The sequence below is a fragment of the Phalacrocorax carbo genome, chromosome 10 (assembly GCF_963921805.1).
Source record: "Phalacrocorax carbo chromosome 10, bPhaCar2.1, whole genome shotgun sequence".
Classification (NCBI taxonomy): domain Eukaryota; kingdom Metazoa; phylum Chordata; class Aves; order Suliformes; family Phalacrocoracidae; genus Phalacrocorax; species Phalacrocorax carbo.
Window position 1 is genome coordinate 16,900,109 of NC_087522.1, and position 17,327 is coordinate 16,917,435.

The 17,327-nt window shown below is 65.0% G+C and overlaps 4 protein-coding genes across 8 annotated transcripts in view; 2 read left to right on the forward strand and 2 right to left on the reverse strand.

Annotated features, from left to right (window-relative positions):
• Positions 1–1,895, forward strand: part of AXIN1 (axin 1) — a 74,618-nt gene extending 72,723 nt beyond the window's left edge. For both annotated transcript variants that reach the window (XM_064462030.1, XM_064462029.1), the window contains one exon: positions 49–1,895. In XM_064462030.1, the coding sequence (XP_064318100.1) occupies positions 49–175 (127 nt within the window). In that variant the 3' untranslated portion in view covers positions 176–1,895. The remainder of the gene's footprint in view (positions 1–48) is intronic.
• Positions 1,896–2,658: 763 nt separating this feature from the next.
• On the reverse strand, positions 2,659–6,333 carry PDIA2 (protein disulfide isomerase family A member 2). Of its 3 annotated transcripts, none has more exons than XM_064462032.1 (11): positions 6,004–6,333; positions 5,227–5,433; positions 4,839–4,972; positions 4,634–4,771; positions 4,428–4,547; positions 4,223–4,348; positions 3,951–4,145; positions 3,467–3,587; positions 3,119–3,300; positions 2,946–3,032; positions 2,659–2,807 (listed from the first exon to the last, which is right to left on the reverse strand). In XM_064462032.1, the coding sequence occupies exons 1-11, from the start codon at positions 6,218–6,220 to the stop codon at positions 2,721–2,723; spliced, it is 1,614 nt and encodes a 537-aa protein (XP_064318102.1). In that variant the 5' UTR covers positions 6,221–6,333; the 3' UTR covers positions 2,659–2,720. The 3 variants fall into 3 exon arrangements, with proteins under 3 accessions (XP_064318102.1, XP_064318101.1, XP_064318104.1); XM_064462031.1 differs by having other exon boundaries at positions 4,428–4,559; XM_064462034.1 differs by having other exon boundaries at positions 2,663–2,807; positions 4,428–4,544.
• A 133-nt stretch (positions 6,334–6,466) lies between these two features.
• ARHGDIG (Rho GDP dissociation inhibitor gamma) lies at positions 6,467–10,637 on the reverse strand. The gene is made up of 6 exons (XM_064462035.1): positions 10,271–10,637; positions 8,926–9,108; positions 7,905–7,988; positions 7,755–7,831; positions 7,091–7,154; positions 6,467–7,002 (listed from the first exon to the last, which is right to left on the reverse strand). The coding sequence occupies exons 1-6, from the start codon at positions 10,341–10,343 to the stop codon at positions 6,803–6,805; spliced, it is 681 nt and encodes a 226-aa protein (XP_064318105.1). The 5' UTR covers positions 10,344–10,637; the 3' UTR covers positions 6,467–6,802.
• Positions 10,638–11,144: 507 nt separating this feature from the next.
• On the forward strand, positions 11,145–16,816 carry RGS11 (regulator of G protein signaling 11). 2 transcript variants are annotated; one of them, XM_064462043.1, is made up of 17 exons: positions 11,145–11,677; positions 12,321–12,417; positions 12,748–12,798; positions 12,885–12,991; positions 13,092–13,143; positions 13,227–13,285; positions 13,472–13,548; positions 13,665–13,746; positions 13,922–13,990; positions 14,662–14,691; positions 14,777–14,838; positions 15,088–15,201; positions 15,313–15,428; positions 15,810–15,897; positions 16,021–16,159; positions 16,224–16,306; positions 16,378–16,816. In XM_064462043.1, exons 1-17 carry the CDS (start codon positions 11,618–11,620, stop codon positions 16,502–16,504), a joined length of 1,413 nt encoding a protein of 470 aa, XP_064318113.1. In that variant the 5' UTR covers positions 11,145–11,617; the 3' UTR covers positions 16,505–16,816. The 2 variants fall into 2 exon arrangements, with proteins under 2 accessions (XP_064318113.1, XP_064318114.1); XM_064462044.1 differs by having other exon boundaries at positions 14,668–14,691.
• The last annotated feature ends 511 nt before the right edge of the window (positions 16,817–17,327 follow it).

The following is a 17,327-nucleotide window of genomic DNA, read 5'->3' on the forward strand; positions in this document are numbered from 1 at the left end:
ATTCACCTGCTTTTTTTCCTCTCTGCCCCCATGTTTCTGGTTTTTCAGGTATTACTTTAAGAAAGTGAGTGACGAGTTCGACTGTGGTGTGGTCTTTGAGGAGGTGCGGGAGGATGACACCATCCTGCCCATCTTCGAAGAGAAGATCATCGGGAAGGTGGAAAAGATTGACTAAGCTCCAGGGCTGCTGAGGCATGAGGACAGGACTGTGAAAGACTCTGGGACCTGAGGAGAGGGCTTGGGGCAAACGCTGGTGGTGCTACTGCAAGCCTGGAGTGGAGGGTGACAGCCTGCTCTGGCACAGACCTGAGCAAGCTCCAGGTTGCTGGTGGACGACCTTTCACCCCACGAACCTGCCAGTGGGAGCCTGGGCTCCCTCTCCATACCGAATATAAGTGTAATGTAGCATTGTACAGTGCATTAGAAAGTGTAATATGACCTTGTTTACTAAAGCTGCATATTTTTGATATATTGTAATAAAAGGAAAATATTTCCAATGTCACAGTGCTCTTATGTAAATGTAAAACATACAGGTACTGCAGAACTCGCCCAAAGTGTACAGCCATCTGCCAGACTCCGTCTGCTCCTCGCTTTCATGGCACCCTGCCCTGGTCCCCCCCCCGGCGTGGATGGCTTCGGAGCGCTACGGGGCATGGAAGGGGTGGCTCCACTCCAGAGGGACTGCGGTCCCAGCTCACCTCTGAAGATTACTGAGCCATTTGGAATGAGTCAGGCTCTCACCTCCCTGGCAGTCTCAGCTGCTGGACATGGTAGGATGTTGGGGTTTTTTTTTTTCCTCCTGAGCTTTCTTGTGACCGAGTAAATCCCCAAGGGATAGAAGGGTTGGTGCCAGCTCTCGGGGGTGGGGACTTCCTACAGTGCGAGGACCGGCTCGGAGCTGGGGCAGAGGGCTGGGTGCTGGCATCCCACAGCCCACATGCTCATCCCTTACCCCAAGTGCCCCCAGAGAAGGGTTTGCTCACCAGGAGGGTGCTGCAGTTCTGCAGAGGGCTGGCACCCATGTGCCTGGAACAGACATGCCCAGGCCCCTGATGCCAAGCTCCAGCTTTGGTCAGGGGACACTTTAGGAGAAACATTATAGGGGAGGGAACTGATTAGACACTAAAGCTGAGGACAAAAAATTATTTTTTATGAGTCCTGGGTCTTTTGTCAACTTCTGTGTCTCAAGGGAGGCAGTATGAGGGCACTGCAGCCCACTGCCAAGAGCAAGGCAGGTTGTTGACGCCAGTTTGTGGGGCTCGTGTAGGGCCAGGTTACGCAGCGAGGCAGCCGGCACCCTGGGAAGCCTCCTGGGCTTACTCGGATGCAAGAAAGCCGGGGGCTGCACCAGTGGCCCCCCCACCTTGTCCCCTGCCCTGTCTCTGTGCCGGCTCTGGCTCCTTCAGAGACCAGCCCTTGCCCACCCCCAGAAATTGGGGTGGACCCCAAAGCTGGGGGGCTTCCACAGTGGCACTCACCCTGCCCAGCACTGCTCTTGGCCGCAGCAGCATGTTAGAACTGCTGAGTACCCTGTGCACCAGGATGCAACTCAGCCTGTTGTATATGTCACTGAGTGCCTTTAAAACACCGTTTTGTGACTTGCCTATACATTACGTGAAGTCCAGCAAAATCTGCAATTGTTTTCAGCCTGGGAACAGTGTTACGAGCATTTTTCGTCCCTGTTTTTTTAAATTCTGATGGTGTTGTGTCTGGTGAGGTTGTTAACATGCCCAGGATTGCCATCTCCCCCGTTTTTTTCCTCAGGGGGGGTCCCTGTAAATATGTAAAGCGGGTGAGCAGCCCCGGCAACATCTCTGCATTCTCATGTGCTGACTTGTACAATGATCTTTTCAAAGTTACTTGGATAAAATGAAATAAAACCCCACGTCCCATCGCCTGCTGGTTTCTTCCTTCTCCACGGAGCAGGCAGCTGGACCCCCAGCAGCCAGCTGGGGCAGCTGGAGGATGGGACAGGTCAGGAAAAGGGCCCTGCTCTCACCCATGCGCTTAGGCATGTGGCAGGGCTGGGGCAGCCGAGGGCTCCCTCGATGGGTGGCCAGGCAGGTCCCAGCCCCAGGGGACTAAGATGTTGCCCCTGGGGGAAATCGCCCGGGTCTGGGAACAGCAGGCCCAGGGGAGAGGGGACAGTGCCAGGGCTTGAAGGGGACACTGGGGATCACAGAGGCTGCAAGCCAAACTTAAGAGGAGCGTGTGGAGCCCCATGTTGGGCTCTTCTTGCCTTCCTTGGCTGTCACAGCAGCTTCTGGGTCTCCCCTGGGGCTGGTACATGATTGTGGAGCCCAGGCCTGGGGTGCAAGGGCTGCCTGGGAGCCACAAAGGAGAGACCCCCGGCTGGTCCCCCATCACCTGCGCCCTGGTAGCCCAGCACAAAGGCCAGTGTGGAGAGCACGGGCACCCCCTAGGGCCATGCCCTCTGTGGCCTCGGCCACCCCATGTCATCTTAGGGTTGCCAGGACGAACACTGAAGCACACATGGGGCTGTGCTGACTCAGCATCCCAGGGAGGCAGAGAGCCCCTTGCAGCACCCCTCCCTGGGTTCAGCTGGCAGCGGGGGCTTTGCCTGTCATAGCACCTGCCAGCTCTGCTGCATCCCCAAGATACATGGGTGCTCCCTAAGACATGCTGGGGAGCCGCAGACACAGAGCAGAGCCCACATTGTTTCCAGGATGTTTATAGCACGAGCCTGAGCAGGACAGGGCTCACAGCTCATCCCGGGTTTCGGCCGTCCCAAGTGGACTCGGCTCCTCCTTGCCTGTGCTGTTCTCATTCTCAGGTGGCTTGGGCACCTGGAGGAGGAGCAGTGAGGCACAGACAGACACATCCCATCCCGCAGGACCTGTTCCCCTGCCCAGCAAGGGCTGGGACCTGCCCTGGGGTGAGGCGGGTAGGGTCCCTGGCCCTGGGGGGGGGACGACCTCACTTACCGCAGGTGGCTCCTCAGGCAGTGTCCCCCCATTTTCCAGGAACTTGGAGAAGGTCTCCACATCTCGGACGCTCTTGTACTCAACCATCTGGAGCAGTGGGATGGGAGACAAGGAGTGACCCCATCCCCCAGGTGCTGGCAGAGCCGGGGTGGCCCCATGGGTGCCCTCCCCACCTTTCTGCCTGGGCCTGCGGGGAAGTAGTGCAGGGTGGGGAAGCCATTGATGATGATATTCTCCAGCTCATTGGCTGTGGCATCCAGTTCAGCGATGACAATGTCCTTGTGGTCCCTGTAGCGCTCACCCAGCTCCTCCCAGGCAGCTGCCATCGCCTGGCAGTGGGAGCACCACGGCGCATCTGCAGGACATGCACAGTGCTGGGGTACAAGCCGGGGGACCGGGGCTCTGCCAGGGTCAGGATGCAGCATCCTCTGGGCAAAGGGGACAGGGCTGGGGGCTGTCACAGTGTGGGGCTGAGCCCTGTGCAGAGCTCAGGGAGGGTCATGGGCAGCCCCAGCACTTACAGAACTTGACAAAGACGTTCTTGGTCTCATCAAATGCCACCTGCTCGAAGGTCTTCCCCACCAGGACTTTAACAGGCCGCGCATCCCAGTCCTTGGGGGGCTCAGCGCTCAGCAGGTGGGGCTACAGGGACAGACAGGATGGCCAAAGCCTGGGGTGAGCAGTTACAGGGCCCTATGGGGCACAGTGTGGGATGGGGATGAGGTCCGCTAGCCTGCAGCCAGGGGTGCTCCTGTGCTGCGTTTTGGACCACCTCTTCCCATCTGCCACGGTCACAGCTCTGTGTTTCTCCACATAACCGGTCTTCTGCCTCCTTTCCCATAACAACCCCCACCCCAATTCTCAGGCCTGGCAGCACATGCATCAGTGAGCAGGTGGCTGGTGTTCACCGCAAAACTGCCATCATTAGGCTTCAGGGTTAACAGCCCACCACTCACCACAGGGAAGGAGCCTTGTTGCTGACTGGCACGGTGCCGTATCCCTCACCTTCACCTTGCCGTCCAGCACTGCTTGGATGAAGGTGCGTATGGCCATGTCTGAGAAGGCGTCCTGGTCCATCCGGTACTTGTGGTTGTTCTCCATCTTGACAAGGCGCAGGGTGGGGGCATCAGTGGGCGTCAGGCCGAAGAAGGGCAGGACTTCGGCACCATACCCAGCCACATCCACTACCACAAAGAGCACCTGGGTTGGGAACAGGCAGCACTGATGCTGGGGTGGCCTGTGACCACCCTCCCGTCCCTGCCACGGGACCCCCTTACCTTGCCCCGGAAGGCACTGGCAGCTGCCTGGAAGCCATCCTGCAGTGGCAGCTGTGCTGATGATGACTTGTTGAGGAAGAGCAGCATGTGGTGGGGGATCTTGGCACCGAAGATCTGATTGGAGGTCTGGGGAGCAGGAGGAGGGTGAGGGCCAGGGGACCATGGCCTTGACAGAGATGGCAACAGGGCTATGGCCAGGCCATACCTCATTGGTGAACTCCATCACCAGCTCCAGGCTGTGGACACGGAGCAGCTGGGTGAGCTCAGCCACATCCAGCCCCTGCGCTGGGTCCACAGGGAAGTCTGTCCGTCCCTCGTCAAACTGCTGGGGCAGGGGCTGGTGAGAGTGGGGGGGGAGAAGGAGGACACCAGAACGGCCCCCACCACACACCCCTCTGCCCATCCCCTCACCTTCTTGAAGAGGCAGATGGTGTCAGCCGACAGCCCGTATGCCTGGAACAGCTCGTCTGCTTCAGCCACACCAAATGGCACATCCACCAGCTCCTGGGCCACCTCATAAAATGCCTGGGCCGCCTCGCTCCCCAGGTCCTGCAGGGCCACCCCATGAATGGCCACAGCCACAGCTCGGATCCAGTCCCCACCCGCTCCAGCCTACCTTGAAGAAGCCAATGACCACCAAGTCCTGGGAGCTGATGAAGGCGGTGGCAGTGTCAGCATCCTGCAGCAGTGTGGCGCTGGGGCTGGCCCGACGCTGCATCCAGCGCACGATGCCTTCGGCGTCCATGTGGCCTGGCACGCGGAGCGGGGCCCCCGCCATCACCCTGGCCACCCCTTGCCGGGCTGCCACACACCCCGCCCCGGTGCCATTGGCCCCAGTCACCCACCTGCCACCAGCAGCACCATGGCACTGCCTGTCATCACCCCATGCATCATTGCCGTGCTGTCACCTGCCTACCATCACCACCCTGCAAACCCCATCAGGACATTGCCAACCCTCTCACTATCACCCCCCCGCCAGCCATCACATGGTGCCATGGCCCTACCGGTGTAGGCGACGGGGTGGGTGCGGTTGCCACTGCGGAATAGCTTGAGCGTGGGGTAGGAGGTGATGCCGAACTCATTGGCCAGGGCTACCTGCACTGTGGCATCCACCTTGCCCAGCCACGCTGGGATGGACGCGTTCCTCAGCATGGCAGCTGCCTGGGCAAAGGCGGGGGCCAACCGCTGGCAATGCCCACACCACGGTGCATCTGCGGGCAGGGGACAGCATTGGTGTTAGGGCCAGCCCTGGGACAGCTTTGGGGTGTCCCTGGTCTCTAGAGTGGGCTTGATGGGTGGCCAGGGCATGTAATGGCTGCATGATCCTGGTGAGCTCCAGTGCATGCCCCTGTCTGTGTCCCCTGTGCCATGGCCCATGTCCCCCACCCCCACTGTGTCTCACTGCCCTGTGTCCCCTACTGTGTCCCATGCCCCTGCTGTGCATCCCCCACCCCGTGCTTCCACCTGTGTCCCTGCCCCATGTCCCCACCCTATGCCCCAAGCCCCTGCCCCATGTCCCTGCCCTGTCATATGCCATGCCCTGTGCCCCTGCTCCTCTGAGACATAGCCTTATCCTTACTCATACCCATGCCCCTGCCCCACTCGCACCCCGTGGCCTGTCCTGCACCTGTGTCCCTGCCTGTGCCCCTGCCCATGTGTCTGCTTCTGCCCACAGCCACACCCATGCCTCTGGCCTGTATCCCCCACCCATATTACCTGCCCACACCCATCCCCACATACGTCCCTGCCCATATCCCTGCCTGCATCGGGGCAACACTTACAGAATTCCACCAGCAGCAGCCGGTGCTCGCTCAAGGCACGAGCAAAGTTGTGTTCGTGGAGCAGCAGGACGCCATCCTCCTCCCTAAGCTCATCCGAGAGCATGTTATCCTTCTCCTCTGCCACCACCTCCCCATCTTCCTCCTCACCCCCCAGTGCCGGGCCCAGGAAGGCCAGCAACAACATCAGCCAAACCAGCCGGGCCCCACAGCCCCACATGGTACCACCGTTGCCAAAGCAGGTGCCTGGGGGAAAGGACCCAGATAAGGGCCCCAGGGCGGGTGGTGCCTGTCCCCTGGGGCTCGTGGCCCTCCGCTACTGGCTGCTCGGCACTGCCGATAAGGCAGTAGGACCAGGTGGCTGTTTTCCAGATGCCTGTCCCTGCAGTGGGACCTGGCCCTGCCAGCAGGATGGGAACAGGGACAAGGGGGACAGGCAGAAGCGGTGGGGGCATGGACACACCAGTAAGAGACCAGTCTGTAGGGTTTAATGGCGATGGAAGAGCACAGCCTGCGGGCACCGCGCCACCATGGCAGGGTCACAGCCCCAGCCCCAGCAATGGGGACACTGCAGGGATCAGGTGGGCGTCGGTATTTAAAAAAAAACCAGCAATTAAAAATAACTTTGGTTGCGAAGACCACGACCATGAGCACCCGCTCACTAAGGGACCCCCACCCACCCACCCACCCTGCACATGACCGGGGCAAGCGCAGTGGTGCCAGCAAGGTGTCTCCTGGGATGGCAGGCACCACGTCCCCGAGCTGGCAGCAGGGGGGAACCAGGGTGCGGGTGGGGGAGGGGTCAGTCCTCCCAGGCCTTCTTTATGCAGAGATCCCACTCCCAGGAGAGATGCTCCGTCTTGTCATCGTCAGTGACGAGGGAGCGAACGCGGTAGAAGCCCCGTGCCAGCCAGCCCCGCGGTGCCTCCTCTGCTGGCGTCACCACCTCGTACTCCTCAGCCCGTGGTGCATAGCTGCCCACCATGAAGACATCACGGTCCACTGGGCAAGAAGGGGAGGGGGGGACAGTTGAGTGGACTTGGGTGGCACAGCCCCACCACCACCACCCCCGCCCCCCAACCCCACTCACCAGGTCGGCCCCGGCGGTAGGTGAGGTGCAGGCACCGCAGCCCGCAGACGATCTCCCTGTTCACCTGTGGGCAGAGGGCAGGGGTGCCATGGATGCTGTCCCACAGCTTGGTGCCCCCTGCCCTGGGGGACCCCTGGCCTTGGAGGGGGGACCCACTTCTAAAGCCCCATCCTGCACACCGCTCAGGATCCAGCTTCTGGGGCACTGAGCCAGATTAAGGGTGGCAGGGACACCCAGGAGGTGCAAAGACCCCTGGGAAAGGCAAGGGCCCAATGTGCCTGGAACCCCTGAGAGGGACAAGGACCCAAGGGTGGCAAGGACCCCAAGGCGGGTAAGGACCCCAGGGTGGCAGGGACCTTGGAGTGCCAATGATGTTGGGGGCAGCAAGGATTCCCACAGTGGCAGGGACCCCACAGTGGGCAGGGACCCTGAGGGTGAGGCGGGGGGAGCAGAGGCCCCAGGACAGAAGGGACCCCAGATGGCAGGGACCCTGGGAAAGCAGGGACCCCATGGGTGGCAGGAGGGACCACATGGTGCAGGGACACATGGGAAAAGGGACCCATGGGGAACAGGGACCCCATGGGGCTGGGACCCTGGAGTGTGAGGGTAGCAATGCTGTGCCCAACCTGGCCAGCAGGCGCAGGGCATCATGCACCCGCCTCACCTTGAAGGACACCTTCACCCTGTAGTCCACCCCCTCCTTCAGCACAAAGGCCCGGCCTCGCAGCACCTCCAGGTCTCCTGCACGGGGAGACGGCCCATGAGCCTGGCACCCCTTCCTCCTCCTCATCCCATCAGTGCCCCCACCACTCACCTGTCAAGTCCATGGTGATGGGCCCCGGCGCCTGCTCGCACATCAGGGTGAGCCTTGTCACCTGCACGTTGGGCACGCTGGCATCTAGGGACAAGTGGCAGGGCACAGACCTTACCCGCCCGCACCCAGCCCACTGCCGCTGGCACCTGGGGGCTGCCCATGCCCCCTGTAATGGCACAAAGAGCCACGGTGCCCATGGTGGAGGTATTAGGAGTCAGCAAGTGCCAGGCAGCCCAGGCAACATGCAGGAGACCAGGGGCATCTCAGGCCAGCCCCAAACTTGGCATCAATGCCTTTGGAGTAAGACCACATTTAAAAAGGCCCAGCCACAGGTATCTCCTGTGGTGTGATCCTCCCTGATTTGGAAGCAGGCCAAAGGGGTTGCGGAGGAGGAAGGGGCAGGCAAAGGCATCCTTCAAGGCGGGCACTGGCCTAATTGCACCTCAACAACCCAACCTGCACCCCACCAGCAGTTTGCACCCCACCAGCCCACTTGTGCCCCATCAGCCTGCACACACACTTCATGTACCCCACTGGTTTGCACCAACCTCACCAGCTTGCACACCCCACCCCTGCCAACATGCACCCATCAGCCAGCACACCAGGGTGCTGGGACAGTGGAGCCCCCCAGCCTGGCCCAGGCCCCGCAGACACCGAGGGCAGCACCAGGCTGGGGTGGTATCATGGGGAGCAGGGGGCACCACCTGGGTACCGCAGCCATGGCTGCTCACTCCATCTCTGTCATCCAAATGAATTTCCCGGTCCCTTTTAACTGTTCCTATGGAAACTGCAGCGGTGATCCCGTAACCAAGGCAACTGGGGTCCCTGGGCAGCTGTTATGTCGGCAGGGGGATGCCGGTGTCTCCTCACAGGTGGGGGGCACAGGCAGGACCCACGGGCGACGCCAGCTGGGATGCACCCTCCCTGCTGGGGATGCCTGAGCTGCCTGCACCCACTAAGGCTGCACCAGCCTGCCTGGGTGCCAGGGTGCTCAGCTCCAGCAGGCAGCCCCCGGCCTTACCCACAGCGGCAGGGATGGCACCCAGCAGCGCCTGCTTGTATTTCCGCAGGCTCTCGTCCCCTGGGTCCAGCTCCTGGATCTCCCGCAGGCTCTTCTTCTCTGGTGTCTTGTACGCCAGGGCCATGTCGGCATCCTCCTCCTCCTCCAGCGATAGCGTCACCCCCTCCTTGTCAGCCATGATGTCTGCGGGGGACAGACAGTGGCAGTCTTGCTGCCCCGGGGACACCCTGGGGGACACCCATTGCCCTGTGACACACAGGCACTGGTGGGCAGGGGGTAGCTGAGCTGGGACATGCCACAGATGGAAGTGGGTGATCCCCTGTGGGACCTGAGCTGTCCCCCCGCTCGGGGCCATGGGGCGCCTCCAGGCTCCATGTCCCCAGGGCCCAGCTGAGACTGAGGCGTTGTCACCAGCTGCATTTCTACACGGTCATGGAGCAAGATGAGCTGGTGCCTACATGGTGCACACAGTCCAGGGGGCATTTGCAACCCACCGTGGTCTGCAGGTGCCCTTCATGCTCCGTCACCCAGAAAGGTCCTTGTCACCACCCTGTGGCCCCCTCTAACCCCGCCGGGCAGCCACCAGCCCCATCTCCCACCCCAAACCCAAACCGCCAGTGGCTGCAGGGGGAAAAAACAGCTCAGGGGCAAACGGTGGCTCTGGTGGGTGCCAGGCTGTGGCAGGCACAAGGGCAGGTGATGTCCCCTCTGCCCCGACTCTGCCCTGCCCGCTGCATCATCCCCCCACACCCATTGCTCTTCTTGCTGTAAGCTCTGCAGTCCCCAAGCCCCTGGAAACCCCATCCCTGGGAACGTGGGGGGGGGGCACAGCCTGGGACAGGGACCATCATGCTCAGCCCCCCGGGCCACAGGGCCAGCTGCACAGGTCTCCGGGGCAGCAGCAGTGACCGAGGTGCAGAGCGATGGTCCTGCTGCACCTCTGGGCCCCCAGCAAAAGCAGAGGCCCTGCACCCCAGAGTGCCCCGCTTGTCACGGAAGCGTGCGGCACCCTGCCACGCTGGCTCCCAGCCCAAGGATGCACCCACCGCGTGGGTTGCAGGACAGGGTGGGGTGGGGTGCGCTGGGTGCCACAGGCCAGGCTCCGAGGTGGCAAGGGGTGGGGCAGCTGGGTGGTCCCCTGCCCCAGCGGAGTGCTCCGGTCCCCCGGGGGGCCTGGGGTTGACACTCACTCCGGAACGCACCGGCTGCCCAGGGCAGATGCCCCCCTCCCCCGCACGGGGCGACGCCCAACCCACCGCCCCCCGGCGATGCCCATCCCTGGGGCACCCGGGCGATGCCCTACCGCTGCGGGGCCGCGCTCCCCCGGCCCGCCGCCGCCCCTCACCTCGGTAGCACAGCGCCAGCCAGAGCAGCTCCAGCAGCTGCCCGCCGGCCTCGCACACATCCAGGCCGAGCATGGCCGGGCCGGGCCCAGCTCCCCCCGGGGCCGGGCGGGGCAGCCGCTGCCGGAGCCCGGGGCGCGGCCCTGCCGGTGTCGGCGGCTCCGCCGGGGCCCCTCGGCCGCGCTCCTCCCGCCCGCCGCCGCCGCCGCCTCCTCCGCGCTCGGCAGTACCGGCTGCTCCTCTGCGCTCCCCCGCTGCGCTCCCGCTGCGCTGCCCGGCGCGGCCCGGCGGGGCGGCGGCGGCGGCTCCCGCAGACGCGGCGGCTCCGCTGCCCGCCCCCGCCCGCCCCCGCCCCTCGGCGCCGGGCGGCTCCAGCCCCGCCGCTCATGGGCGGCGAGACTGCAGTGAGCTCATCCGCCGTGCGCGCCCGCGCAGCGCCTGCCCGCGCTGCCCGCTCCCTGCCCGCACCCCCCGCACCCTGCCCGCGCTGCCCGCTCCCTGCCCGCACCGCCCGCACCCTGCCCGCGCCGCCCGCACCCTGCCCGCGCTGCCCGCTCCCTGCCCGCACCCCCCGCACCCTGCCCGCGCTGCCCGCTCCCTGCCCGCACCCCCCGCACCCTGCCCGCACCGCCCGCTCCCTGCCCGCGCTGCCCGCTCCCTGCCCGCACCCCCCGCACCCTGCCCGCGCTGCCCGCTCCCTGCCCGCACCCCCCGCACCCTGCCCGCACCGCCCGCTCCCTGCCCGCGCTGCCCGCTCCCTGCCCGCACCCCCCGCACCCTGCCCGCGCTGCCCGCTCCCTGCCCGCACCCCCCGCACCCTGCCCGCGCCGCCCGCTCCCTGCCCGCGCCGCCCGCTCCCTGCCCGCACCCCCCGCTCCCTGCCCGTAGCCCCCACGGCCTGCCAACACCTCTCCCTGCCCGCACTCCTCGCACTGCCCACGCCCTGCCCGCACACTGCATGCGCTGCCTGGACCCCCGCCCATGCCCTGCCTGTATTGCCCGCACCCTGCCCGCACAGCCGTTCCAACAGCCACAGTGTTTCCCCCCGCTCCTGCCCGCAGCCGGCAGCCCACCGGCTCAGCCGGGCCACCCCCCGGGGGCCCGAGGCCAACCCTGCACCGCCCCGACCCAGGGCGGTGCGGGGGACCGGTCCCGGCGGGCCGGTCCGTGGGGACCGTGGGCGGCGCGGCGCGGGGCGGGCGCCAGTACCGGGGTGCCCGTCGGGGCTCCCGGCGCAGGCGGCAGCAGCCGGGGGGGTGGCTGACAGGGGGCGCGGGACAGGGGCCGGGGCGTGGTCGAGGGCGTGCTCAGGCGGGGCCGGGAGGCGCGGTGCTGGGCGCGCACCCGCGATGACCATCGGCGGCCCCCGCGGTCGGCACCCCCGCCTCCAGATGCCCTGTCTGCGCAAGGTGAGCCGCCACCGACCCCGGCACCGGCCCGACGGGGAGCGGGCACCGCGCCGGGAGCGGGCGGCGGGCAGCCGGCGCCGCGCCCGATACCGCACCGGGCACCTCGGGCGGGGCGGGCGGCGGGCGCCGGGCACCGGCACCGTGGGGACCGGGGACCGGCACCGTGGGGACCGGGCGCCGCGGGAACCGGGCGCTGGGACCGTGGGCACCGGCCAGCGGCACTGCACTGGGCAATGTGGGCATCGGGGACCGGACACGGGCAGCGGCACGGGTGTCAGGATCGCCGGGGACCGGGTACCAGCTGCAAGCACCCTGTGTGCCGCGGGACAGCGGGCACCACCCCGGACCCGGCCTCGCCACGGGGTACCGGGCACCGCCCCACGCGGGGACACCCACGGGCGGCGCCCTGGAGCTATGCACTTAGCCCCGGACCGGGGTGCTGCCATCACCCCGGCAGAGCTCGGTCCCCAAAACTGGGACTCCCCTGACCAAGGGATGCCCGGAGCCCGCATGCCTGTACCCACTGGCATCGCATGCTTGCCCAGCTGCAGGGTGCCCCAGGTCCGGCTGCAGGGTGCCAGGCTGTCCCCGGGCCTGGGACCTCTGGCTGGTGGGCTGAGCATGGCGGGCACTTGCTCGGCAGATGGAGCGGATGATCGTCAGCATGCAGGACCCTGACATGGGCATCAAGATGAGGAACCAGCGCCTGCTCATCACCGTCATCCCCCACGCCATGACAGGTGGGTCTCCGCGGCCAGGCACCCTGTGAGGTGTGTGGGGTGGGGGAGGCATGTGAGTGCTCCCCCAGTGGCCCTGGCACTGCACCCAGCCCCATGGCACCCCATGCCGCTCACCTCCCTGCACCCGCGGGTGTTCAGTGCTGCAGCTGGGATCAATTATGCATCGGCAGCTCAGGGTGGGCAGCTCAGCACGTCCTTGGCAGGGCCCCCATCACCCTGCGTGAACCCCTTGGCACTCGCAGTGCCATGCTGGGGTGCCAGCCTGGGAGCCTCCCCATGCCCAGTCTGGGGGACCCCATCACACCCCACTAACACTGCCTCTGTCCCCAGGGAATGACATCATGGAGTGGCTCATCCAGAAGTATGGCATCTCTGAGGAGGGTGAGTGCTCCAGCATGGGTGGCCAGCACCAAAGGGGCGACCAGGACTGCCGAGCCCCCAGGCAGCTCCCGCTCCTGCTCCCCCAGAGTCACTGCACCTTGGCAACCTCATTGTGAAACATGGCTACATCTACCCCCTCAAAGACCCCCGCAGCCTGGTGCTGCGGGCAGATGAGTCACCATACCGCTTCCAGGTATGGCTCTGCCAGCGGCACAGACGCTGCTGCAGCCTCGGGTCTATGCCAGCTCAGCATCCCCTGGTGCTGTGCCTCAGCCTCTTTCCCCCCACTGCAGACCCCCTATTTCTGGACCAGCACCAAGTGGCCGGCGACAGAGTTGGACTACGGTAGGTGCCACTGTGCTGCTGGCACCAGCACGGGCTGCAGCCCCTTCCCAGCTCTCCCTGGGGTGCCACCACTCCTCTTGCAGCCATTTACCTGGCCAAGAAGAACATCCGCAAGCAGGGTGACCTGATCGAGCATGAGAAGGTGAGCAGTGCCTGCCTCACACCTGTGATGAGCTGGGGGAGTCTGAGTTCATCCAAGAGCAGGGGCTCACCCGCAGGTTGGCACCGGCTCTGCCTGTGCTGGAGCGCCAACAGGACCTGGGGCCAGGCAAGGGAACAGGTGTCACATCATGTCCACGGGGGTGACACCGTCACTGCCACTCCCCAGGACAACTACAACCTCCTGCACAAGCGGATCAACCACACGTGGGACTTCGTGGTGATGCAGGCGCGGGAGCAGCTCCGGTGAGTGGAGGCACAGCCTGGCACCGCTGCACCCTGGGGAGCCGCTGGGATGGAGCACCCTTGGGTGCTGGGGCAGGCAGGGTGCCAGCGCCTCCCTGCTGCCTTTGCACTGGCAGTGCGGCCAAGCAGCGTCGGAAGGGTGACCGTATCGTCATCGACTGCCAGGAGCAGGCGTACTGGCTTGTCAACCGGCCCCCGGTGAGGATGGGCTGGGTGGGGAGGGGGGGGCAAGGGATGCCGGGCTGGTGGATGAAGCCCTGGGCTGGCAGGGGGAGGGTCAGAGCGCTGGCACCACACACAGCCCTGGCCCAGGGAGTGGGGCTGGGGGGCGCAGGGGGTCCTGCCAGCCCCCGGCGCATTGCTCTCGTTGCAGCCGGGAGCCCCCAATGTGCTGGAGCAGGGCCCCACACGCAGGAACTGCCACACCACCCGCGTCCAACTGGTGAGTGGGGGGGCTGGGCACCCCTGGGGCTGCCAGCAGGCACAGGGCACAGCCACCCATGTGTGCCAGGGTGATGAGCTGCCCTAGTGGGTGCCCAGCTGACCCACCCTGGGCTGTGCCCACATTTTGGGTGGGGGAGCCCCAGCTCTGCTACCATCCGTGTGTCCAGCCTGTCCCCCTGCCCCAGCTGAGCCAGGGGTCCATGTGTTTGCCCATGCATCCAGCACCCCTCTGTGCCAGTGCCCCTAATCCCCATGGGCGGCCGCAATGCTGGCAGTCCCAGCACCCTGGGGTGCCTGCAGCCGCCATGTGGTCCTTCCTCATGTCATGACCCCACTAACACTGCCCCAGCCCCCACCAACCAGCCTATCCCCGCTAACCACCTGCTTTCTTTTCTCTGCGCCATGTGCCGTGTCCTCTGCCCACGTAAGTGTCACTAACCCAGGGCCAGTGCCATGCTGGGGCTGGGGGTGGATGGATTGGGCTCACCCCACCGGCTGTGCTGGCTGAGCCAGGAGGGGTGCGGGGATGAGGCTGGAGGCCACGGAGGTGGGCCACAGGGTGCCAGGGCACACAGTGGGACTGGATGCCAGGGTGGTGCTGGGCAGGGCTGGTGGGCACAATGTCCCAACCCCACCATGCCCTCACCCAGCCCTGTGCATCTCTTGCAGACCAAGAACATGGATTACTACAAGCGGGAGGTGAGTGGGGAAAGGGGGTGGAGGTGGCTCCTGGGGGACACAGGCTGCCGGGCACACCTGACGTCTCTGCTGTGGCTGGCCCCAGATTGAGTACTGCAGGAAGGCCATGGCCAGGACCAGGGTGAAGTCCTCCATCTGCCTCGAGGGGTGAGTGACTGGCAGCTGCCTCAGCCATAGGCAAGGTCCCCATTGGGGTGACAGGGGCGCCAGCATCCCTGCAGCCAGCTGTTGGCACCGCAGCACCCATGCTGCCATCACCCTCGGTGGGGAGCAGAGCCGAGGCTCCGTGGTCATCGCAGAGCCCGAGCACGTCCCTGCCATGTCCCCGCTGTAGCTGGGGCCAGTGGCAGCAGTGGGACGGTGGCCCTGGCCACCTCTAGCCACCACTCCTGGCAGGTACATCAAGTTCAATGAGCAATACATGTCCCATGACCCCATCATGTCTGGCTGCCTGCCAAGCAACCCCTGGATCACGGATGACACCACGTACTGGGCCATGAATGCCCCCACGTAAGCACCTACACAGGGGGCTGCCAGCCCCTTCCCCCCCCACCCCCAATACCCCAACCTGCAGTGTGGGGTGCAGGGTCATGCAGGCAGCCATGGACTGCCCACCCACAGGGTGCTGACCCCCACAAAGCTGCGCGTGGAGCGCTGGGGTTTCAACTTCAGTGAGCTCCTCACCGACCCCCTGGGCCGGGCACAGCTCCTCGAGTTCCTCAAGAAGGAGTTCAGCGGTGAGCAGCCCCGGCCCTGCACCCCCTGACCCATCATTCCATCCCAGCATCCCCAGACTCACCAACCTGTCCCAGAACCCCCAGACCCACCATGTCCCAGTACTACCTAATCCACTGTGGCATCTCCAAACCCACCACAAGATCCCAGCACCTCTTGACCAACCTATGGCCAACCTATAACCAACCAGACCCTGACCCACCACCACATCCTTGTACCCCCTGACCTGCTGCCGTATCTCAGCATCCCTGGGCCCACCACCCCACACTGCACCAGCTAGCTCCATCCCAGGGGTTGGGCCCCACCATTGGCTGGGCTGTGGACCCAGCAGTGGTGGCCTAGGGGCCACATCCCCATCCCCAACACTGTGTCCCCCTCCCCAGCTGAGAACCTGAGCTTCTGGGAGGCGTGTGAGGAACTGCGCTATGGTGAACAGTCCCGCATCCCTGAGATCGTGGACTCCATCTACCAGTGAGTGCCAGCGGGGCAAGTGTTTGGGAGGGAGAGGGGGGCTGGGTTTGGCGTGGGCCAGGCCATCACAGTGCTACGTCCCACTGTGGGGCCAGGTGCTCACCACTGGCTGCGACTCCCCAGGCAGTTCCTGGCTCCCGGGGCCACACGCTGGGTGAATATTGACAGCAAGACCATGGAGCAGACGCTGGAGGGCATCAAGACACCCCACCGCTATGTGATGGATGACGCCCAGATGCACATCTACATGCTGATGAAGAAGGTGGGCGAGGGCAGGGCTGGGCAGAGCAGGGTTGGGCAGGAGCCTGATGCCTCTGTTCGCCCAGGACTCCTACCCACGGTTCCTCAAGTCGGAGCTCTACAGGAACCTCCTGGCTGAGGCTGTCATCCCCCCAGAGACCAAGAAGCGGTGAGGGCAGGGGCTGAACCCTCAAGGTGCTGGGGTGGTCCCCACCCGCACTGACTCCACTCTGCCCGCAGGGTCTTCCCCTTCATGCGCAAGCAGCGGCACTCCAGCCCCAGCCCAGCCCTGCTCCTGCCTGCAGGTGACGTCGAGGAGAGGAGCAGGGGACCTGTGGCTGCCCCTGTCCCGGAGGAGGAGAGCTGAGGGCCCCAGCCCCCTGCCAACGTGGGACCCCCCCTGATCCAGCACCCTCCAGCTCAGCCGCAGCCCCCTGCCCAGCACGCCCTGGCCCTGCCGCAGGACCCTGTCGGCAGTAGCACTGAAGGAGAGAAGCCATATAACCCGCTGACAGCCTCCCTGGCCAGGCTGGTCCCGCTGCAGCCCCTGCTTACATCCCTGCATCCTCCTGTCCGTCAGGGATCCCACACCCAGCCAGCCTGGTGCTAGGTTCACCCCCTCCTCCTGTCCCCCCCCAGGCACAAGCCATGGAGACAATAAAGTCGCCATGGGGAAGCACTGAGGCTCCCATGGTTTTTGGGGAAGGGTGACCAGGGAGGTAGCTGCAGGATGGGGGGTGCACAGGGTAGTGGCCACCCCTCCTGGCTGGACTTGTGTTGCCCTGGGCTGGCAGCAACCCCTGTCCCTGCCTGCAGCACCCAGCAAGGGTGCACATGGGGACCAGCCCCACCCAGGCACATGTACCCACATGGCTCAGTCACCACCCATGGCTCTGCTTGCTCTGACAGGCAAAAACAGACCCTGTTGGCAGCCCCAGCTGCCCTCCTGGCAGGGCCAAGCTGGCACTCAGGACACTCAGCCCCCTGCAGCCACCAGTGCAGTGCACCCACGTACAGCACCCAGGGAGGACAAAAAGGCCTTCTGAGCAGGGCCAGAGGTGCCTCTGACCAACAAACCTGGGCTGCAAGGGCCCTGCAGGCTGGCAGCTGAGCTCTCCCTGCCCAGGGCTCATTAATCCGAGCAGAGGCTGAGGATCTGGCAGCAGGATTATTCTCTTCCCCTGAGCCAA